The 23,594-nt window shown below is 36.3% G+C and overlaps 2 protein-coding genes across 2 annotated transcripts; both read left to right on the top strand.

The window, feature by feature from the left end:
- The first annotated feature begins 1,333 nt into the window (after positions 1-1,333).
- LOC126786558 (DDT domain-containing protein PTM) lies at positions 1,334-13,201 on the top strand. The gene is made up of 11 exons (XM_050512408.1): positions 1,334-2,788; positions 2,919-3,533; positions 4,121-5,099; positions 5,479-5,761; positions 5,852-5,976; positions 6,199-6,659; positions 7,254-7,282; positions 10,124-10,783; positions 10,986-11,197; positions 11,808-12,112; positions 12,506-13,201. Exons 1-10 carry the CDS (start codon positions 1,533-1,535, stop codon positions 11,820-11,822), a joined length of 4,635 nt encoding a protein of 1,544 aa, XP_050368365.1. The 5' UTR covers positions 1,334-1,532; the 3' UTR covers positions 11,823-12,112; positions 12,506-13,201.
- A 415-nt stretch (positions 13,202-13,616) lies between these two features.
- On the top strand, positions 13,617-22,442 carry LOC126787769 (magnesium-chelatase subunit ChlD, chloroplastic). Its single transcript, XM_050513669.1, has 15 exons — positions 13,617-13,887; positions 14,487-14,665; positions 15,840-15,924; positions 16,000-16,316; positions 16,401-16,524; positions 17,459-17,551; positions 18,600-18,695; positions 19,255-19,392; positions 19,589-19,807; positions 20,182-20,337; positions 20,556-20,663; positions 21,087-21,221; positions 21,553-21,717; positions 21,933-22,053; positions 22,139-22,442. The coding sequence occupies exons 1-15, from the start codon at positions 13,618-13,620 to the stop codon at positions 22,222-22,224; spliced, it is 2,292 nt and encodes a 763-aa protein (XP_050369626.1). The 5' UTR covers position 13,617; the 3' UTR covers positions 22,225-22,442.
- Positions 22,443-23,594: the final 1,152 nt, after the last annotated feature.

Below are 23,594 nucleotides of genomic sequence, written 5' to 3'. Positions count from 1 at the left end.
TAACGGTACCAATTTCGTTAAAATCTATCACTGGACGAGAAAATTATGACCGAAATTAGAAAAAGAAAAAGAAAAAAGTGAGAAAATGGCAAAACAGTCCAGAAAATATTTTTAAAAGTAATTTTTTTTCTAATTTTGTTGACTTTTTTCTAATTTCCACTTAAATGTGATGATTTTTTTATAATTAATTCATAAATAGTAACATTTGTCTAATATAAGTTGGGATATATTTTTTTTATAATTTGCCTATTAATAAATATTAAAATTAATTATATTAATCAAGAAAACATAATTGTACTAATCAACAAAACATAAAATTAACTATACTAATCATCATCAATAAAAAAAAACCTTGAACTTTAGGGGGTTGGAGATGACCTAAATGTACCTCCAATTTTTTTTATTTTCAATATGACTTTTCAACTCACGTGTAAATACCAATCAATATTGGAGGTACGCCTAGCCATATTTGAGGTGTAATAAGTAAATGATGCGCATTTAGTCATTTTAGAAGTGCAAATAAAACCCTTTTTAGAATTTGATTTGATAGTAAAAAGAAGGAAACTTCTATTTGTACGTTCCAGAACAGTATTTAGACCTCCCTTTAAGTCTAATTCTAGTTTGATTTTTTCAATCGATGTGAAATTATCAAAAAGAAATATAAGAGTGAAAAAAAGACAATTCTTAACCTGTCCATTTTATAGTTTTTCATTTTTCGTCAATTATTTATTATTTATTTCAGACTAACCCTAATTTAAAATAATAAATAAAATAAAATAATTTAATTACTTTCATTTTTATTATTAAAAAAATAAAATATATAATATTATTAATCTTCATGTATCAATCGGAAAGCTAAATAGAATTTTTGATAAATTTGTCTGAGAGAGAAAAATGGTTTAATAGATGTTAAAATTTTTCGGAATTGATTTTACTATTTGGTGGATTTTAAATCAATAAAAAAATATTATTAATAATAAATTTATGAATAAAAGAGAAAATTAATTTGAGAAGATAGATTATGTAATTCTAAAGAAATTTTCGATTTGTTTATAATAATAAATATAAAAATAGAATTAGAAATATATTAATGAATATTAATTATGAGTATTTTTGAAAATGTACGAAGGGATAAATAATATTTTAAATATTTATAAAAATATAAACGAGATCTAAACACCATTTATAGGGAGGGGTACGGATGGAAGCTGATTCGAAATAACAGAAAACTCTATTTATTTCCGTAGCTCGGGGAAATTCTCTTACCGACCCCCGATTTTCTCTCTCGCCTTGGATCTATTCATCCCCATTTCTCCTACTTGAACTAACTTCATCTCTCGGGACGACTCAGATAGTTGTTGGGTCCTCTCTCTCTCTCTCTCTCTCTCTCTCTCTCTCTCTCTCTGCACGTTGAAACCGTTTCTTTTCTAGAGAGAGAAAGTCCTCCCCTTTTCTCATTCTCTCTCTCTCTCAACCCAAAATCAATGAGAGAGAAAGAGCGAATTCCCAAGTGACCCGAGCAAGCTTGGAAAATGGAGTTCGTCGGGAGAACTGTGCGGAAAGACCTCGTCGTCGGCACTGTCAAATCCTACTCCCCCTCCTCCGGATTCTTCCGTGTCCTTTTCGAAGACGGAACTTCCCAAGACTTCGACTCCGCCCACCTCTCTCCTCTCCTCCTCCTCTCCGAACCCGACCCGGTCAAGCCCGCCCGACCCGGCCGCAGGCCCAAGAAACGACGCCGCACTGGTAATTCTGCTCACGATTCTGAGCGCGTTGGTCATTCTGGTGATGTGAGAGTCGCGATTGATTTGAATGCGGGGTTTAATTTTAGCTTGAACGATGATAATGATGCTGAAATTAGGGATTGTATTGATTTGAATTTGGATGCCACTGGCTGTTGTGATTCGGTTGAGAATTTCGATGGGGCTGGCTCCAGTGTTGTAGTGACTCCCCAAGGAACCAAGAGGAGGGGCTGCGATTTCGATTTGAACTTGGAGCTGGCCGAGGAGCTTAGGGATGGAGAGAGTGACTGCGTTACTCCTAAGTTTGAGAGGATTGAAGAGATGAGTGGAGATTTGATAGGAAACGCAGTTGAGGATGGTAATGCTGGTGTGGATCGGAAGCTCGTGTGTATTGATATCCATGAAGAAGTTGCGTTGGACGGCGGCATCGAGTGTGGTGTTGGGGATTTGAACACCAGTGCTTTGGAGGATAATGGTGTGGTGGTGAAAGATGATCCTTCTGAAGCTGTTACTCCACTGACACATGTGCAGCTAGGGGATTTGGCGAGTCCCAGCGTTCAAAAGAGTAGCCGAAGAAAGAGAAGGAAGGTGCAGGACAATTCGGTGTCTGCTACTACGGGGACAGTTTTGAGGAGAAGTTCTCGCAGGGGATCTGCTCGAAATCATGTTTCTGCTGGTGTTTGTAGTCCGGTGCAGTCTTCGGCGGGCGCTGATGTAGCAGGGGATGCACTAGTGGTTTCTGGCAGTGAAGAAGCTGATAAGCCTAGTGTTGCTCCTCAGAAGCTGGAATTGCCTCCGTCGTCACAACATTTGAATTTAGAGGATGTTCCTGTGCTTGACCTTTTTTCTATCTATGCCTGTTTTAGATCATTCAGCACTCTATTGTTTCTGAGTCCCTTCAAGTTGGAGGATTTCGTGGCAGCACTGCAATGCAAGTCTCCTAGTTTGTTAATTGATTCTGTTCATCTTTCTGTTCTGCAAACACTAAGAAAGCATTTGGATTCCCTTTCAAATGAAGGTTCCGAATCTGCTTCTCATTGTCTAAGGTACATTTGGTGTCCTACTATTGTTAAAGTATTCTTTAATCTATTTGGCGATTTCATACTTACTGGGTTTGATGCTTGACGTGGTCTAATTTTTAATTTCCTTTTTTTTTATTTTTTCCCTTTGATGTAGGAGTCTTAATTGGAATTTTCTGGACTTAATTACGTGGCCGGTTTTCATGGTTGAGTACTTTCTGATTCATTGTTCAGGAATGAAACCTGGATTTGACCTGAGTCACTTTAAGCTTCTAAAAAGTGACTACTATAGTCAGCCTGCTTCTCTAAAAGTTGAAATTCTCCGCTGTCTATGTGATGATTTGATAGAAGGGGGAGCCATAAAGTCAGAGATTAACAGAAGGTGTTCAACATCTGAACATGACATGGTTTTTGATCGTGATGTCAACTTTGACGTCTGCAAGAAAAGGAGGACTTCTGTGCAAGTTGCTGGTGGCTCCAGTTTGAATGATGAAGATGTTGATGAAACTCCTGACTGGAATAGTGATGAATGCTGCCTCTGCAAGATGGATGGAAATTTAATATGTTGTGATGGCTGCCCAGCAGCTTACCATTCAAGATGTGTAGGAGTTGCCAGTGATCTTTTGCCTGAGGGTGATTGGTATTGCCCTGAGTGTATGATCAATAGGCATAAACCTTGGATGAAACTCCGCAAGTCACTTCGAGGTGCAGAGTTATTAGGAATTGATCCTCATGGTCGACTATATTTTAAAAGCTGTGGCTACCTATTGGTGTAAGTCTAGTCTTTGCACCGTGGCACTCAGTTTAATCGCAATGCTACTGTTCCTTTGTCAACATTATTTCCCTTTATCTTTACTTCGCTCTTATTATCAGGACACCCAAGCATATTCCTTTATCCTCATACAAACATTAATATATATGAGTTGCGGCAAGATCTTTAAGACTTCTAATGTAGAAAGTGTGGAAATTCTTTTGGTTGTCCCTAAATCATTTTAAAACGCATAATAAGTCATCATGTATACTTTCTTAGTTGCTAACCGATCAGTTCTATTTACAATTTGTTTACGTCTAACTACAAATTGTCTTGTTTATGTCACTCATTAATGTTACCCTCGGATTCAAAACAATGATTCCTTCTCTGTTTCTGTATGTGCTAGTGCAATTGCTTTTAATAAAAGGTTGCAGTACCCAGCTAATTTGGTAGGGTTGTGAAATTATTTACAAGTAGGGAGAAAGGCTTCAATTCTGAATTTTTATTTCTTGATAGTGTTTGTTTTATCTTGTGCGACATCTCTATGTTATCACTAGTTACTTTTGGTTAATCTGATATTAAGCCAATTTATGAATTTGTACTTGCAGATCAGGCTTCTGTGATGATGAATCTGCATTCAATTACTATCACAGAGATGATCTAAACAAGGTAATTGAAGTGCTCAGGTCTTCAGAATTTTCCTATAATGGGATATTATTGGAAATCTTTAAGCACTGGGACATCTCTACTACCTATAATGGAGTAGTTAGTAGCAAGTCCCTGGACCGATTAGAACTATCAGAAACATGTGGTGCTAAAAATGAGACTCATGAAAAGTTTTGTAATCTTGGTTCTGATGTTTCAAATTCTGTTCAAGTGCTGAGGACGCCCATCATTCAGTATGATTCAAATAATCTTGCTGATATTTCAAATCAATCAGATTTGGTAGGAAAGTTTCACCCTGAAGACTCTTCTTTGACATCTATTTGCTTGAATGCCAGACCAGAGAGCAATGGTTCTATTCATCTTGGAGAAATTTCATCTGCTATAACAGCTAGAAAACAGGGCACTTCAGAAGTACATTATGGAATTGGTTACATGAATTACTACAGTTTTGGCCAAATTGCTTCATCTGTTGCTGAGGAGTTCATGTCTAAATCATCAGAAAGAAATAAGGAAGGCACTGGAATAACAGAAGAGGATTTAATATCTGCACAGATGAAGACCATTATAAAAATATCTTCAAAGTTTTCCTGGCCAAATATTGAGAGCTTAAAAATAGATGTGCAGAAAGAGAAATGTGGTTGGTGCTTCTCATGCAAATTTCCTGCAGATGATAGGAATTGCTTGTATATTACGAGTATGCTTCCTTTACCGGACGTTTCGAAGTCTGATGCAGTTGGACTTCAATTGAAAATAATCCCCAGCGATCATCTTAATGATGTCAGCTGTCAAATTTTATCCATTCATGATCGCCTGCTTGGGCTGTTGTTGGGTCCGTGGTTGAAACCGCATCATACAGAATTCTGGCGGAACAGTCTTATTAATGCATGTGATCTTGCATCCGTTAAGCATTTGCTGCTCCTGGTAAGCATTTTCTCTGTAGTACTAGTTTAGTAGGGAGTTTGTCGATTCAGATCTGGTGAACATTTACAGACATTGATATTACCTTCTAATAGAGTTATAGTATGGAGTTTAGGGCTTATCAGTTGTTTTGCTCATCTCGTGATACTCAATAGGATTCTTTAGAACCCTAGGCTACTTCCTATTCATATGTGCAAAAAATTTGTACACTACCTAATTTTAACACAAGTAGTTTCTGTGGAGGTATACTTGTGCGTATCATAGCTTATTACTTTATTTTGAAGGGTCTGCTGCATTGCCATTACTTTTGCGGTACATTGACCTTTTCCTTTTTATCCTTATATACTATCTCTAAAGTTATGGTGAATTATCCATGATGCAGCTAGTGGAGAATTTGCACCATCGTGCTTTGTCTGCAGATTGGTTGAAACATGTGGATTCTGTTGTTACCGTGGGTTCAGCTTCGCATGTTGTGACTTCATTACGTGCAACCTCAAAGAACATGAATAGCAGAAAGAGGCCCAAATTTTCAGATAATGACAATCCATCTTCAAATGCCGGCAGTGGATTGGGAATGTTTTGGTGGAGAGGTGGCAGGCTTTCTCGCCAGGTGTTTAGTTGGAAGATTTTGCCTCGGTCCTTGACATCTAAGGCTGCCAGACAAGGTCCGCTGATTTTGTTATTTTTGTGATATATGAGCTTCCGCAGAATCGTCCAAAGTCAATTAACTTGATTCGTGTTATGAAATTCTGCAGGTGGGTGCACAAAAATAATGGGTATATTGTATCCTGAGAATTCAGAATATGCAAAGAGAAGCAAATATGTTGCCTGGCGAGCTACTGTTGAGACTTCAACTAGTGCAGAACATCTTGCTTTGCAGGTAATCTCGGTTTATGCCTGTTTCCTTTTATGCTGATATTTAGGTTCTTCAATGACCTAATTTCTTTCTCTCTCTCTCTCTCTCTCTCATGAATGTATTTCATGAGTATTTAGTTGGCCACCTGAGTGGTGATAGGCCCAATTGCTCTGACCGTTAGAACTTATGAACTGCAGTAAGCAACATCTAGAACTTTTGATCCTTATAATATTGCAATGGTTTCAGGTTAGGGAGCTTTATTCAAATATTAGGTGGGATGATATTGAGAACACACACGTTCTGCCTACGTTGGACAAAGAATCTATAAAATCAATCAAGCTTTTTAGGAAAGTCATTGTCCGTAGGAAGTGCTCTGAAAAGGGGGTGGTCAAGTATCTTCTTGATTTTGGAAAGAGAAGAGCAATCCCCGACATCGTCAGGAAACATGGTTGTGTGCTTGAAGAACCATCCAGTGAAAAGAAAAAGTTTTGGCTTGAAGAATCATATCTTCCTCTGCATCTTTTGAAAAATTATGAGGAGAGAAAAATTGTCCGGAAGTCTAATGATGGGAAGTCTGGCAAAGCTCTTCCTGTTGATAGAGTAATAAAGCGTCCCCAGGTTGAAAAGGGATTTGCTTATTTGTTTGCCAAAGCAGAAAGGTCAGAGTATTATAAGTGTGGACACTGCCGCAAAGATGTCCTGATAAGGTACTAAATCGTATACATTTTTATTTGCATGTTCTTGTCATCGCATATTTTTTCCTTGATGTTCTAGTTTTACTTTGATAGCTTGCGTTCAGTTGATTGTATTGTTTTTAAGGAGGATGTCACTCTGGAACTTCTAATTTCGAAGTTACTGTAACTGTGAAAGGATTTCTTTTGCCAATATATGGATAGAAGTCAAATATTTGGACTTGAGGCTTTGTGACTCTCTCACTTAATTGGGATGACATAAACTTGGAAACAACAAGAAACTGGTAGAACATAGGAGAAATAATTTTCCGGAGTACTAAGACAACCTTGGGACCACATAATAAATTTTGAGGAGTAACTTATATGGTTTGAGGAGATGGTCAATCTTTTGTTTTGCTACCCTTGTTAAATGACCAAGTCTCTGAGATTGTCCTATATGTTAAATGTTTAGAAGTAACTGATATGATTTGAACAGATGGTCAATCTGTTGTTTGCTAGTCGTGTTAATGACCAAGTGGTTGAGATTGTCCTGCATGTCAAATGTTGCATTATTTATTGTTTTTTCTCTTTGTGTATTGTTGACCCGTTTTTTTTCACTCGATATGACAGGGAAGCTGTGAGTTGTCAAGTTTGCAGAGGTGTGGTTTCATCCTTCCTTTTGTTCTTTCCCTTCATGTTGTTGTCATGTTCTTTTGAAATATTGCTAGGTACACTTTGGGATTGGCACTTGGTAAACTCTAGGTTTTCAATAATTATTATTTTATATATTGATGAAAGTTTAAATCTTGTTGTTTCTATCTGTTTGTGCACATTGTCTATTTTTCAAAGAATCATTATTTGCCAAATTTAACACCATTATGGTGTTCCCAACCCCTGGCAGTTGCAAAAATTGCGAAGTTGTGAAGTTTGTATATCCTCTAGAACATAATTGTCCAGTTTGTGCTGCTAGTTTTAAAATTTCAATAGAACTATTCTTGATGAGTTTGGAGAATCTTTGGTCCCTTTCCATTGCGTGAGGGTGTGCTCTTTTCTTTGTTTGAGATGCCATTTTGGGCCCTTTTCCTCAGGATCAGGTCCCTCTATTTATCTTTTGATTGAAAAGATGCATTCATTGCAATAGAATGGAGAAAGTTGTTGGGCTTAGAGGGAGTACTAGGATTTTATCAATCTGGATGACATCCTATGTTTAACTTTTGCTAACACAGATCTTTGCTAGGCTGTTTGTTTGTAAGGATCCAATATATTGCTGCCTATGTGCACATTTTTTCAGCTTGGATCACCAGCATTTTGGAGGTTCTGGGGAAATCTTGGCCTCTTGTTGTGAGATTTGGCGAGAAAGGAAAGATAGGAATATTCAGACTTGTAGCTTTATTACTGGACCCTTATTTGTGGCGAGACATTGTTTTTGTAACGTGTGTCCTTCACCAATGTTACTGCTTGGTAGGCTAAAACAGAAAAAATGGCATGTAAGAAATCTGGTAGTATGATGTTTTAGTACTTGCTATTTGCATGACTTCTACTTTCATGTGGCCTAACCAAACCACCCTTAAATCCATTAAACCATGGAAAATCAGTATGGTTTTCTAAGCAAATAGATTGGTCAGTTGTGTTGCACTAAGCAATGAATATGTTGTCAAAATTTACTTCCCGATCATATTGAGGCTCCAATTTGTACACAGAAAACTGAGGCAGCTCTGTATCCTCCGCACATCCTTCTCGTTAGGATCATGTCCTTGAGTCAAAAACATTCATGTTTGATATCAGTGTGCCTAGGAATGTGTTTCACAGTAGCAAAATATTTAAAGATATTAGGGTAAATCAGACTCTATTACTGCTTATGCAGGCATGCCAACTGCATATGATGTGGTGTAGGGCTATCATAGACTGACAACAGTCAAACAAAGCTTGGTTTCGTAGACTTGGTGATATGGCACTAACTCTGGGATTTTAATCCTTAACTTCTTGATTAACTAATTATGTTGATATACCTTTTCAATCAACTCATTCAATTCGAGCTATCTTTTATTTGTCTATTTATAGTTGTTCATGCACAATATTTGGCAATTTTTCAGAAATGGGAAAATATGGATTTGTTATGTTTAAATGATTTAGTTGAGATCGCTATACTGTTCCATGTGTATGAGATAATTTAGTTGGTGCTCATGGAAATCTCTTCTTCCCTTGTATGCATGGTCTCCCTCCCTCTTTGAAGCCTTCCCTTTTATTGTTTTTTTAATTAATTTATTTGCTTTTTTTTCAGAGGTGGAAAAGAAACAATGTAACAACAGTATATCCTCTCAGAGAATTCCTTCTCTAGATTTTTTTGGCTTTACACTATCTTTTGTCATATACTGATATATGGTTTTGACCATTCCAACAAATCTATAAGTTGCATTTTTTGACAAGTTATTTTTCATGGTAATCATTTAATTAGCAAGTATATTTGTTATCATGCTCAATATTATTATGCAAGCAACAAAGAAAATTTTCAATGAATCAAGATAGTATGGTCTATCTTACAACTTTATGTCCACGCCACCTTTCAATTTCATACTATTTTCTAAATTTATACCAAAAGTTCATCTCTTTTAACTGCTGTCGCCAATAATTCGCAAGAAGTTTATATTAATTAGTCCTTTTCTGTTTACATATAGGGTGGTTAGCTAATCCTTACAAGTTTATTGCTGATTGTGGCCACATAACGGATCATTTTTAGAGTTTTTTATATCGAAATATCAAATCCATTTTCCAAAACTACCAGTAAACTTCTCTAGTTGTGCCACCAGTTTGGCTTATTTTGTATTTATTGATAATAAAGTCACTGTTTTCCGTAGGAAGTTATATTCCCAATTAGTTTGCTGTCTGTTGCAATATGAATCTTCAATCTTCAACAACTGAGATTATTCACTGAGAGCCACCTCAAGTTCTTTTTTGTTTTTAATAGTTTTTTTAGGTTTATTACATGCTTGTGTATAGTCCTTGACAAAAGCTGTTGTAGACCCAGCTAGGAAACATGCAGTAATATGATAATTATTTCTCATAGGATTGAGAGGGTTATTTTTGGAATTTGGTACGGGAAATCAAGATGTTGGGGAGACAAGTGAAGTCTAAGATTCGCTGAGGCCCTTTGAGCTTTGAGTCTAGTTTTCCAGAGGCTTCTCTTTACTGAGATTTGCCTGTGGCATTTTTGGACTTATGACCCCATGTTTTCCAGTTGGCAATTATTGCTTCTGTTATAAGTTTTGGAATTTCCACCTCTTTTTTTTTGTTGGATTTACCAAACGAAGATTCAAGTCAGTGTCATTCCTTTTGGTTTCATTTTTTTCTTTGTGTGCACACAGCTAGACTTGTTTGTGGTGGATTACCTATATTTACACAAGATTTTATTTTACTACTGCTAAATAGAGCTTCATGCTTGTCATTGATACGCTGTTATCTTTATTAAGCTTGGTATCTAATCACTGAGGTATGAATTTCAGGATTTTTCCACAAAAGGCATGCAAAGAAGTCTGCGGGAGCCATTGTTTCTGAGTGCACATATACATGTCACCGGTGCCAGAATGGGGTCTCTGCGAAGATTGTTCCAAAAAGTGGGAAAGTAGATAAAAAGAAAGGAAAAGTTGGTACAAAAAAAGGGAAAGTTGGTACAAAAATAGAGAAAGGAAAGTCGCAGAAATTAAAAAATTCTCAAACTGAACGCAGATCACTACGTTTGAGAAGCAAAAGGAAAGGTTTAGCTGGAGGAAAAAAGGTACAATTGAAAAATACCAAAAAGGTTCCGGTAAGTCTACCTTTACGTCGCTCTCCAAGGAAAAGTAAGTGCTTGACATTGCAAAATAAAAAGCAGAGCAAATGCAAGAAAGGAAAACAAAGCAAATCCAAGAAGGGTACGTATAAGACATCTAAGACGGCGGCTTCATGGCAGAAGAAGAGAACACAAGTTTACCGCAGTTACTGGCTAAATGGTCTCCAGTTGTCTAGAAAGCCAACTGATGAACGTGTAATGCTCTTTAGGGATAAAAAACTAATTGCGATCTCTGGCTGTTCCTCTATCATTCTTGGTCAACTCAAATGCCAGCTCTGTTGTGAAGCAGAATATGCATCTACTTTAGATTATATCGGGTGTGAACTATGTGGAGGTAATGACGAGTTCATGCAAATGAATATTTGAAGTGTACGGTTAGATGTTCATTGAGATAGTTCTAGGTGAATCGGTGATTGTTTGATTGGGTATCATGATATTAATCTTCCTAACCTGCATAACATGAATTCAGTTCTTTAATTTACATATAGCTTTTCTCAAAAGAAAGTTCACTGTTTTCTTTTGATCTACCATGTCAGAGTGGTTCCATGGAGAGGCTTTTGGGCTGGGTTCAGAAAACATCGATAAGCTTATTGGATTCAGATGCCATGTGTGTCGTAAAACGGAACCTCCTGTCTGTCCCAATTCGGTAGTTGTGGATACTGATATGTCCCAATTACCTGAAGCTCGAAATGATGGTTCTCTTGATTGTTCAGAGGAAGTACCTAATGCAGTCCCGACTTTGAGTGAGGTATGTTTGTAGAACTATAGCAGGTGTTTGTTTTCTACTTTCCGGACCCTCACTTCTCATGTGCAAACTAAGTTTCACTTGAATAGCAAACCTAAAATGAATATTTGGTGTCTATTAAATCTTGTATTATTGGTGCTTGGTTACTCGGTATTAAATTATGATTGAATCAATTTGCTGGATGCTGACATGATAACTAATACTGTAGTTTTGGTTTACATATGGAGAAAATTGAGTAGTGAGTCAAACAGACTTGCTACTATGTTATCTGTCATGTTGATACATCTAGATGGATTAGGAACTGAGATTGAGTATAAGTTTTCCTGCTAATCTAATGAATGCAGTTTCTGCAAGTATCCTATTGGGTTTTGAGAAAGAAAAACTGAGGTGCTTATTTACATTATTTTTAATTAAAAAAGGATTAGGTCCTGAACAGAATGGTTTGAAGACAGAGCACATGGGGACATAGGCAAAGTTCGTTTTAACCTCTACAACTTCATGCAGCTTATATTTCTTATCGCATTTGCTGTTTTTTCACATAATTCAGTATTTAGCTTGCATCGTCTGGAAAAAGGGCATTATTCACTATATTACCAATTGCCTACTATTGCAGATTACATGCAAATGAGATAATTTTCCATTGCAAGATGAATCCTTCATTTGGTTCATGTTATGATTCATGTGATCGTAAGATCGTACATAAAGGGATTCTTATTGGTGGGATCACATGCATAATTTTGAAAGGAGTACGTTTCACAGTTCATTCACTCAAGATTCTCGACAAGGACAGTGCGGTCTGATAAGGAGATGTGGGAGGTCAGAAAATACATCCATACAATGAAGAAATTCGTGCCGACGAAGCCATATTTCAAGAAACCATCGTGATGAGCATATGAATTGACAGAACAAGCCAAATTGGTAAATCTCTGATCCAAAAGACATAATTAGTTTGCCCACAAAAAAATTGATATATTCTAGTAATCTTGCAGGAATAACATCAGTAACTTTCTGTTTCTTTCTAAAAATCTGTGGGTTTATGTTCTCTCATGTTAATGTAGCAATTTTTATGTCATATGTTCGTATTTGTGCATTCATCTGGTAATTTAGAGCATATGACACACGTAATCTCTATGGATCTTTCTCTCTCCCAATAATATTTTTGTTTCATTGGATGGCCATGTAGTAATAGAGTTAATGTGGTGCATAATGACTCTTATTAGACTTTTGTAACTCATGGTTCTTGATTATTCGGTTATTAGTGTTGGGAGGAATTTTGTGATAGGCTCTCATGTAAAAATCTTTGCCTTGCAGATCAAATTGGAAACTCCTCATATTGGGTTCCCAGGAGGGACATTTTATAGAGTTGCCTGACATTATATGAATTGATCGAGATTTTTTTTTCATCCTGGGCTGATCGATATTGGTTCATGTAGCTGTCGGTAATTATTGTAATTCTTGAAATTTAATCTAATTAGAGTAGAGAAGTCAAATAGTTGTCTTAGGAGATGGGTAGACATTTAGAAAATATACAATTTTTTTTTCCGCCAAATAGATGTACAACAGTTCAAGATTAGGTTACCAACTTACCATGGTGTTTTGTTTCAGGGCGGGGGTAGAGACTAGGTAAGTTAGATGATTTACATTTTTTCTTCCAGTATTAGACGATGCCATCACTGAACTTTGCCATGGTGTTACTAAAATTGCTATCTAATTGTCTTTCCCTATCTGTCCCAAGCATTCCATTTGGATGAGCTGTGAGGGGGGTTGTGGTTGTGTTGTAAACCATCTTCTAGATGAAAAATAGAAAAGTAATTGGACAGAAAAGTCTGTCAGGATTTGTATTGATTTTAGTGGTATGTACTAGGATCTGGGAATTCAGGTCAGAGTTGACAAGGTTGCGTCTATGGTGTTGTTTTGTGTATTCCAACTGCATAGAGCCTCAAAGAACTGATTGAAAATTAATCTGTTCATTTGAAGAATTTGAAATTCACTTCACCTTTGCATTAATCGGCATTTTTGTTGTTCTGAGATGGAATTAATATGTATCGTAGATATATTGAATTGGGTTTTGTAAAGCCTAAATAACGGATTCTTGAGCTCAAGGGTTTTGATTGTTGCCGTTGTGCATAATATTAACACCAATAGGAGACCAGGAGTCGGAAATTTTGATGAATGAGCAAATAATGACCACCAAAGAAAGTAAGAAGCATACGTCTTACTGTCAAGTATTACCCTCAAATGTTTGAGCCCGCGTGCGTTCCACTTACTTGGATTTAAAGGTGGATGGAAAAGAGAACAAGTCAATTTGAAGGACAAATTTCTTTTCACCATTGGATTTGTTACCACGGTAAAAAAAGTAAAAAACAGCAGAGGGTATAAATAGGGAGAGAGAGATAAGGGAGTGAACCCCCGGGAGGTTTTCAATGGCTTTCTCATCCCCCTCGTCTACTTCATTTCTCTCCCACCTCCATTCTTCGCTGCTTGTGTCTCCCGCTTTCAAGTTACATCGCCCCTTCCTCCTCTCCACCCGCTTCCGCTTCCACTTCCACCGTCAAGCTCGCATTCGCATCACTGCTTCCGCCGCTGCCGTTATCGAGTCTTCTAACGGCGCCGTCGCCTCTAACCAAGACAATTCCGATGCCAACTCCAACTACGGAAGACACTTCTTTCCTCTGGCTGCCGTCGTTGGCCAAGTATGATTCCATCTCTCTCTCTCTCCCTCCCTCATCAACGCTTGCTTGATCAACACTAAGTTTGGAGCTCAATTTTCAACAGTTTCACAGTTACATATGCTAACGATTCCAATTAGACTACATTGCATCGATTTGTTTCTTTATCTGGTGCTAAATTATTTTGGAACTCAAATCAATTGTACCAGATTGTGTTTTATGTTTCAATGTGATTTGGTATCAACCCACCTACCCTAGATTAAGTAGAGCTTTAGGTATTGCACAAAACTGCATTTTCCCACAATACTTGCTTCCGTAGCTTTGTTCTTGGCCTTGGGCGTTTTGGCTTCGATTTAGTTATCATCTATATGTTTCCGGTTTCAAAGTCAAATGTGATCATAATTATCATATTATGCTTAACTCCATAGGGGATGGCAGTAATCTTTTCCTCCTTTCATCTTGGCTGCCCATAGTTGAGGATAAGGCTTGTTATAATCTTTCTATTATTATGTTTGCCCCTTTATTATTAATCTAGGCTATGAGCTGTTGTTTTGCTTTCTTTGTCAAGTTAGCTGGCTGGATACATAGTTACATGTTACATTTTTTTTTTGTTTAAATCTCAGGATGCTATTAAAACTGCTCTGTTGCTTGGCGCTATTGACCGTGAAATTGGAGGAATTGCTATCTCCGGAAGAAGGGGAACAGCAAAGACAGTAATGGCTCGTGGTTTGCATGCAATTTTACCACCCATTGAAGTAGTTGTTGGTTCGATAGCAAATGCTGATCCTGCCTGTCCCGAAGAGTATGGACACTGAATGCTTACTGGTTATCTTGCAATCATAGATAGAGTGCGGTAATCTGGAATTAAAGTCTGTATTGTCAAATGGATTTCAGCTAAGTCAACATGAACGTCAGTTAGTGCTAGTAAAAATCCTTTCTAATTTTGTTTTTATTTTTTTCGTTATATGTGGAAAGTAGTACCCAATTGACGTAAGTTGAGCCAGTGTGTCAATGGAACACATTTGAAAATCTTATTCTTACTTTTGACACAGCATGGCATATATCTTTACAATTTATTTTCCCCACCTGCATATCTCATTTGTGAGTTTATTTTAGAATAATGTAACTCCATATACTTGATGTTCTTTAAAATAGACCCAAATTATTAATGAAAGGCTATTTTCATGACCGAATGAAAAATAGCAGATTATGAGTTTTAGAATGTCAATTTGTGTTGTTTCATCTTTTTTTACTCTACTTTCTTTGTGAAAACTGCTTATGTAATTGCTTCTTGGTTGGCCCATGAGTTCTTTTGAGTATTAAATTTGTTGAGGAAAATTTCTTTAAGCATTTAGAAAAAGATTGAAAACTTTCTAAAAAATTCTGTACTTACTAGCGATCACAATGAAGGTAGATAGCTGGTTTTCTTGCGATTGCTCCTGTGGTCTGGGACCTTGCAGACCTACCTAGCTAATTGTTCGCCTCTGAAGTTGTATGATTTGGCAGGAGCCCGTGTTCTTCAATGTGGTTTGGTATTTTGTTGATTTTAGTAGGAAAAAGACAAAAAGAGAAGAAAAAAAAAGCACTTGGTTAGCATGTCAATTTTGTGCATCATCATATTCTTGTGATGATGTGATTATATTCACCAATAGATCCTAAACAATGAAGAACATTATTTCGCGGTAATGAAAACATTTCATTTAAAACAGTGCGCATTTGTGATGGAAGTAATGATTATTCAGATAAAGCTCAAATATTTGCCTCTTAGATTTACATTCCTAGAAATCTCGTACAGTAAGTTTTTATCAGAGCTCTGTTCACTTTTTAAATTTGGTCTTGCATTAAGTTTCTTCTAAAGTTACTGAACTTCATAGATATCTCATACAAAAAGTATTGATCAGAGCTCTGTTTCACTATTTGATCTTGCATTAAGTTTCTTCTACAGATGATGAATAGTTTGGTTGTAATTCCTACAGGTGGGAAGATGTTTTATCTGAACGGATGGAGTTTGATTCTTCTGGTATCGTCAAGACTCAGATTGTAAAGTCTCCTTTTGTTCAGGTACTAGTTATTGAAGAGACTTCCATAATTAGGAGTACTGCTTATTTATATAACAGCCTGTGTTCATATTGTTAGATTCCACTTGGAGTCACAGAGGACAGACTCATTGGATCTGTTGATGTTGAGGAGTCCGTAAGGACAGGAACTACAGTTTTCCAACCTGGCCTTCTTGCTGAAGCTCATAGAGGTGTACTATATGTTGATGAAATTAATCTTTTGGATGAGGGTATCAGTAATTTGCTTCTCAACGTATTAACTGAAGGAGTTAATATTGTTGAAAGAGAGGGGATGAGCTTTAGACACCCATGCAAGCCACTCTTGATTGCCACTTATAATCCAGAAGAGGGCGCTGTGCGAGAACACCTACTAGACCGTATCGCAATCAACTTAAGGTACAGATCTTGCAGTTACCCTTATTCAACAAGTTGATTCCTAGCTATCTGCCTTCTCATTATTAATAGTGCATTCTTTTGCAGTGCAGATCTTCCAATGAGTTTCGATGACCGTGTTGCAGCTGTGGGGATTGCAACAAAATTTCAGGAATATAGTAATGAAGTTTTCCAAATGGTTCAAGAGGAAACAGAATTTGCAAAAACTCAGGTACTCGGACATGACATAAATTTACTTCTTTGTTTGCATGCTGGATACATATTAGAAAAATGGAGGGGAGGTAAAAACGTGTAATTTGAGTTATGCCTGATAAGTGAATAAGCTCAGTGTCCCATCTGTACAACTTCTCTACATCTCGCTATGGTTCTCGGTACAAAGTCTTGGGATTTCAAGAAACATGTACATGAACGGATGTAGTGGAGATGAAGGAGGAAGTCATGTAGATGATTGGCAACAGGAGGAAAGATAAAATGCAGCCTGGTGCACAAGGCTCTCAACCCCAAACAGTTGAGTAGAGTTTTTTTTTTAAGTTGGAAAGGAGGGGTTTTACTTTTATGGGAAAGAGAGTAAAGAGACCAATAAATCTTATGGAGCCAATGTATATAAGATGGTGGCAAAATGCCCTTGTGTGTGAATGTGTGAGGAACATATTTAGTATATGCAATCCACTGCCATATACTTAAGACGGTGGTAGGAAAAATAATCATGTATAATATTAGTCAACTTTTCTTTACAACACATGCTGTAAGAGGACAAACATTAGTTTTGATTATCAGCATCATTTTCTTTTCAAATTTGTTACTTTATTTAAACCATTCACTAGTTTTTTCTTTAAATTAATGTATCATTTATTATTCTTGATAAAACGGCAGTGATACGAAGTTTGCTTAAAATTGGTAGAGCTGGACTTCTTATGAGTTCGGCCTACAGAAATGCCAAAATTTATGACGAGTAGTCAAGGGACTTTTATTTGAGGAAACTTACCAACTTTACTCTTAAAATATGTTGATGAGATGATTGATATAATCAGTTCCAATGAATGTATACCAATAATGTTTTGGGAATATCTACCTAATAAATTGTTAGTGGTGTGGTTGCAAGATATAAGTCTTCTGATTCCGTTCTGTATATTTACATGTTTCAGATCATTTTGGCAAGAGAGTATCTAAAGGACGTCATTATAAGCAGAGAACAACTCAAGTACCTGGTTTTGGAATCCTTGCGAGGTGGTTGCCAGGTTCATACTGTGAAACTTGTCATTAAATAGATTTTCATTACTTTTCAGGTGTCCCGATACATATAAATTTTTGACAAGATATATCATTTGCTAAAATTTTAATTCATCGTTAACCCATTATCATTGCATATCACAACTTTCATTACCTTAACATTGCTGTCTTCAGAAGACAAGAGCAACCTCAAAAAAAAAAAAAAAAAGAAGCTAGATGAAAGAAGAAGAGAGCAACCAAGAAGAGGAATAGGTTTTCTTATGCATAGGGGGCTATGCGATGGTTTGGGTTTTTGATGGTAGATGTCAGTGAAAGAGCATAGTGGGATTCTGTATGAGTTACCTCCCCTGGAGTTTGCTGTTTAACGTGTTTAACAGTCGGTTCTATTTCAGACACATTTTGGTTGCTTATTAAGAAAAGTCTCTCTCAAAGCTCGTCATGCGAATTTGGGATCATTTTGTTATCCTGATTATGTCCTTATGAGTGTCATATTTTCTTTTCTACTTGGCATGTTAGAATTTGGGACATGGAGAGTGCTAACTTCATAACTGGTAATCATTGATCTGAGATAAAAATTCAGAACACTTCAATTTAGGACATCTGTTACAAATTCAATCTAGAGTAAATGTTAAAAGTTGTAATTATTCCAGCTTACTAATTAGTCTAAATTATAAAAAACTGGATCCATTACTCAGTAATGGCCAAACAGTCTACATAAAACATATGTGAGAGTAGATAATAACTCGATTCTTTTTCTTGCAGCTTAAGAAATATATAATAAAACATAACTTTTAAGACATGTTTACCCAAGCGGCCTGTTGGTTGTGGGATTTGGTTACAAAATGTCTTTCTGACATGTCTTTTTAAGATCCTGTGTTGTCAAGCCCCTTGCCAGTTTTCCTTTCTTAACTTAGCTGTTCTACATCAGGATGTCTTCTTATACATTTGGGTGGATAAGTCTTATCATTTTATGCTTCTTGTTCTAACTTGTACTTGTTTTCTGTAACTGGACCATAAACTAACAACTATATTGTTAATGTGATATGTGACTATCAGGGACATCGAGCTGAGCTATATGCTTCCCGTGTTGCAAAATGCTTAGCTGCTCTAGACGGACGAGAAAAAGTTTATGCTGATGACCTGAAAAAAGCTGTTAAGTATACTTCTGTTTTATTACACATAGTATCTTTCTGTATTTACAAGTGTTTACTGGTATGTTATTTTTGTAATATGAAAAATTAAAATCATACATGTGCGATACATAATTATTTGTGTTGGGATGGAGAAGAGAAGCATGTAAATGTTAACCATGATGAAAGTTGAGAAATAATCCACATGTATTCTTTGAACCTTTCGATTTTCACACAAATCAGCAGAAAACTGAAGTTTTGTGATCTCTTTAGAATGATAATATAAATGAATGAAACTGTAGCAGCCCTTTATATTAGGCCGAAAACTCATTATTTTTACCAACGGATGCAATCTATTGGATTGAATTTAAAAGTAAGCCTTTTGCACTTTTCAGTTGAATTCTGACAACTGGAGTTTTCCAATTTAAAATAAAAGATAATATAGTAGCTCCAAAATAAATAATCATCATTAACGATAAATTTGCCAAATGTAAGTACAATATCTCTAGTAACATTTTAGGTTTTACATCTGTCATCATCTACATCATTACTTTTTGTTCTGAGAATATTATCTACTTCAGGTAGAACTGGTCATACTTCCTCGTTCAATTCCAAATGAGAACCCACCAGAACAGAAAAATCAACCCCCTCCACCTCCACCACCTCCTCAAAATCAAGAATCTGGGCAAGAGCAGAATGAGGAGGAACAAGAAAAAGAGGTCTGTTCATGTTGATCAAAACTTAAATTTCGAGTACACATAATTGAAGGCTTCCTTCCTTTTTTTTAGGTGTGATCGAGTAAAATTTGTGGTGTGTTCTCCAATTTTAATTTTATTTCTCGATTTTACTACAAAAATGATCTATCAGGGAACAGAGGTTTAACATTATTCATGATATGTGAGTATATATTACCAGGATGAAAATGATGAAGAGAAGGAAGAGAATGAAGATAATGAACAAGAGCAGGATCAACTACCTGAAGAGTTTGTCTTTGATGCAGAAGGGGGTTTGGTGGATGAGAAGCTTCTCTTTTTTGCACAACAAGCGCAAAGACGCAAAGGGAAGGCTGGGAGAGCTAAGAATGTTATTTTTTCAGAGGATAGAGGTCGATACATCAAACCGATGCTACCGAAGGTTACTTGTTCCCATTTCCACCTTCCCCCCTTTAAAATTTACTGTTCCCTTCCATTTTCTTCGTGAGAAATATAGATTACTTTTGCTGTTTCAATTTTCATTAAATAAAAAAAACTCTTAAGACTCATAACCTGTGTAACCTTGCTTTTATCCCCTTCTCCTACTGACTTGATGAAAGCCAAATGAATAACATTGGCTGCAAAGTTCATTTTCTCGATCAAAACTTATATGTCAGTTATTTGCTTTCCACTCATCATCTACATAAATCTAAAAGCTAGTTCTGCCTGCCCCTTTTTAGTGGAACATGCAACCTTACGTGCCTGGAACTTGCTTGACCGTGTTTGTCTTATCCAATCACACTTTATCCTTAACAGGGCCCTGTAAAGAGATTAGCTGTTGATGCAACTCTTAGAGTTGCTGCACCATATCAAAAATTGCGTAGGGAGAAGAATACTCAAGTTGGTAGGAAAGTTTTTGTTGAGAAAACTGACATGAGAGCAAAGAGAATGGCACGGAAAGCAGGAGCACTGGTATTGGCAAAAACAATTTCCTCCTTTTTTGCCTCTTTAATATATAGATTTGTTTAGATATGTGGATATATCTATATTTGTGCGTCTGTTTTGGCACTGGTTGCCATACTTGGTCACATCAAATTAATGGCCCCTCTCTCACTACATCTTAGATTAAGTGTGGTTAATCTAAATTATACCTCATATAATAGTGAGAAAAATCTCGATTCACGTGGCAGGTTATATTTGTTGTTGATGCAAGTGGAAGCATGGCACTGAACCGAATGCAGAATGCAAAAGGTGCAGCTTTGAAGTTACTAGCTGAAAGTTATACGAGCAGAGATCAGGTAGGAAAAGTGATATTATCTTTACAAAAAAAAAAGTTATATTATTTATGAGGGATGTGACTACCATGGCTCTTGTTCAAACAAATGTTTTCTGATTATCTCTTATGAGAAAAGAAAGAAAAGAAAAGTATTGCGCTCAATTAGGGCATGATTATCTAGTCATTACCTTCCCAATAAAACACATTTGCACTAGAACATGCTGAGCTAATTTGAAATATTTTCACATGCACATGAGCAACCCAGATGTTGTTTCTCATCATCCATGTTCTGTGAATACGGGGTATATACTTAAGGAGAATAATAATAATTCATTTAAAATCAAATTCATCCCCAAATTGCTGCAACAATTGGAATAAGTATCGTCTGTATTAATGCTATTCTGGTAATTATCTTTGAAATAGTGTCAACTGGTACTTCTGATAGGTTTCTATTATTCCTTTTCGTGGAGATTCTGCTGAAGTTCTTCTGCCTCCTTCTAGATCAATTGCAATGGCAAGAAATCGTCTTGAGAGACTTCCCTGTGGTGGAGGTTCTCCCCTTGCTCATGGTCTGACCACGGTATGTACATCCATTGATACCTCAGGGCTAATGTTATTGTCAATGGCTCATATTTCATTAGTTACTTCTGAAGTCTTAATGACTTCCCTACTAGATGGCTGCACGATGTCTGTTCATATTATGATATAATGACTATTTGATGTAATTTAAGCATCCAGCTTATATCTTATCCAATTTCTGCACTATCTCTTATGCGTGTACTGTTGGTTACTTCAATTGTATTAATAATATAAGAATCTTGATTTGTGATACCAACTACCAAGTAGCTTCTTGTGTATAAGCACAGCCATCTTTTCTTTGACTGACAATGTCCTATAATCAAACTGCTTAGGCCGTAAGGGTTGGGCTAAATGCAGAGAAGAGTGGTGATGTTGGACGTATAATGATTGTTGCAATAACTGATGGTAGAGCCAATATATCACTCAAAAGGTCCAATGACCCTGAAGCTGCAGCTGCTGCTACTGATGCCCCAAAACCTACGTCGAAGGAGTTGAAGGTAAATTTTGCACCGGATGTATTATTAATATGAACCTTCCAACATGTTGTCAAAGTTTAGATTTCATAATTGGCCCCATGTTACATTGTAGAAATAGGTTTTATCATCGGATCTCATGTGGTCCTGTATTTTTCCATGCCAATTATATGCTTAATGTGGTTTTGTGATTTTGCACTCAACCTCCTTTATCATATTTACTTGTGGAAATCCTTCAGGATGAGATTCTAGAGGTTGCTGGTAAGATATACAAAGCAGGGATGTCTCTTCTTGTCATTGACACTGAAAATAAGTTTGTTTCGACCGGTTTTGCCAAGGAGATAGCGAGAGTTGCTCAAGGTTCCTTTTCAAACTTGTATCAACTGTTCACATCTTATCATATTTGAAGATCTGCTCATAATCTCATCACATATATGTTTTGCAGGAAAATACTATTACTTGCCAAATGCCTCAGACGCTGTAATCTCAGCTGCAACAAAGGACGCTTTGTCGGCATTGAAAAACACATGAAACACTTAATACTGTGGTTTCCTGTTGTACTGTTGTATTTAGCAACTATCAAAGCAGCTTATTTCCCTGTCAGCATCATTTCTTAATTTTAGTGTTATCTCTGTACATGTACATTTTGAGGAATTTTTTTGTTAAATTCACCAGAAAAAGAAGCCTTATTCATAAAGCACAATTTTCTTTCCCTTTTCAAAATGAATGGATGAGTGCTTTAATCAGTTTTCTAACAATAGGCAAAATTTATCCCAAGATTTGAGATATCTAGTACTACTAGTAGCTTTGTTATAACTTATAAGCATAATTATTGTTTTAGATTATATTAACTGGTGGCCTCAAATTCTTCTTGAAGACGCCAGTTTTTTCATTCCAATTGAAAATGGATTCGTTCCAATTGGCAAAAGCGATACTACGAATTATGCCTAGTGAAGCTGAAGGTAAACTCCAATACAAGCACAAAAAGCTTTTACTGAAACAAATCAAAATGCAAAATAAAGTATAAAAGGACAGACAAACAAAAAGGAAATGCTGAAGAAAATTAACTTCGAACAAACAATCTTATATTCTGCATCTGCCTTGATTAGCTTGGGTGGAGCGACCAGCTTGATGGAGATATTTTTAAAAAAATAACCCTTTCGCGGTCACCAAGTTGATTTCTAACTTCGATCTTTTATTGTAGAATGTAGATGAAAATGACCATTTGAGAATACAACAAGTGATATAAACCCCTCAATATTCACAGAATAGAACTTTGACAGGTCTACTCCACTAAACACTTCCACAGATATAAATGAGATCATTGTTTAGAGTTTAGAGCTCATTGTTGGGTGTTTCACACTCTGACCAACCCTGTGAAAATATGTCGGCCAACCCCTAAAATCATAAAAGAATAAACAATGAACAGCCGCTATTATGCGGCTCAATACATTATTAATAAATGACTAAGGCATAGTTTGGTATTAAGAAACACTTTAATGTTGATTGTCTATTAGGCAATTTTTAATAAGGTGTTTAATTGATAAATGACTAAGGCTTAATTTGGTATTAAGGTAATAATCACTTTAATGTTGATTGCCTATTGGTAAATTTTTTATAAGGTGTTTATTCGCCAAATTTAGTTTTAATTACCACAATTAAAAAAAAAGCATGTGAGATATTGCCTTTTGTACCTCAGTGTTTCTATTTTTAAGTTCATTCACTTCAATTTTTTTATATTCTAAACGACAACAATTTATTGAATATAAAGGTTATAATGATACGATGCAGAGATGCATCAAAGAAATATGAAACAAAAACATGAAAAAAATAAAATTGCATCGCCTAGGCAAAGAAAAATAAAATTTACAATTGTCGTTACGCCGAAACACCAACTAAAA

The sequence above is a fragment of the Argentina anserina genome, chromosome 3 (assembly GCF_933775445.1).
Source record: "Argentina anserina chromosome 3, drPotAnse1.1, whole genome shotgun sequence".
Lineage (NCBI taxonomy): Eukaryota > Viridiplantae > Streptophyta > Magnoliopsida > Rosales > Rosaceae > Argentina > Argentina anserina.
The sequence above is the reverse complement of the archived record's forward strand: the minus strand, read 5'-3'. Positions and strand labels throughout refer to the sequence as shown.

Bases quoted from the DNA above. Each gene is read 5' to 3' on its own strand.
- LOC126787769 (XM_050513669.1), top strand. From the start codon at position 13,618: ATGGCTTTCTCATCCCCCTCGTCTACTTCATTTCTCTCCCACCTCCAT. The intron at 20,664-21,086 runs GTAGGAAAAGTG...TACTTCTGATAG, and splicing joins GTTATACGAGCAGAGATCAG to GTTTCTATTATTCCTTTTCG. The intron at 21,222-21,552 runs GTATGTACATCC...CAAACTGCTTAG, and splicing joins TTGCTCATGGTCTGACCACG to GCCGTAAGGGTTGGGCTAAA.
- LOC126786558 (XM_050512408.1), top strand. From the start codon at position 1,533: ATGGAGTTCGTCGGGAGAACTGTGCGGAAAGACCTCGTCGTCGGCACT. The intron at 3,534-4,120 runs GTAAGTCTAGTC...TTGTACTTGCAG, and splicing joins AGCTGTGGCTACCTATTGGT to ATCAGGCTTCTGTGATGATG. The intron at 5,762-5,851 runs GTCCGCTGATTT...GAAATTCTGCAG, and splicing joins ATCTAAGGCTGCCAGACAAG to GTGGGTGCACAAAAATAATG.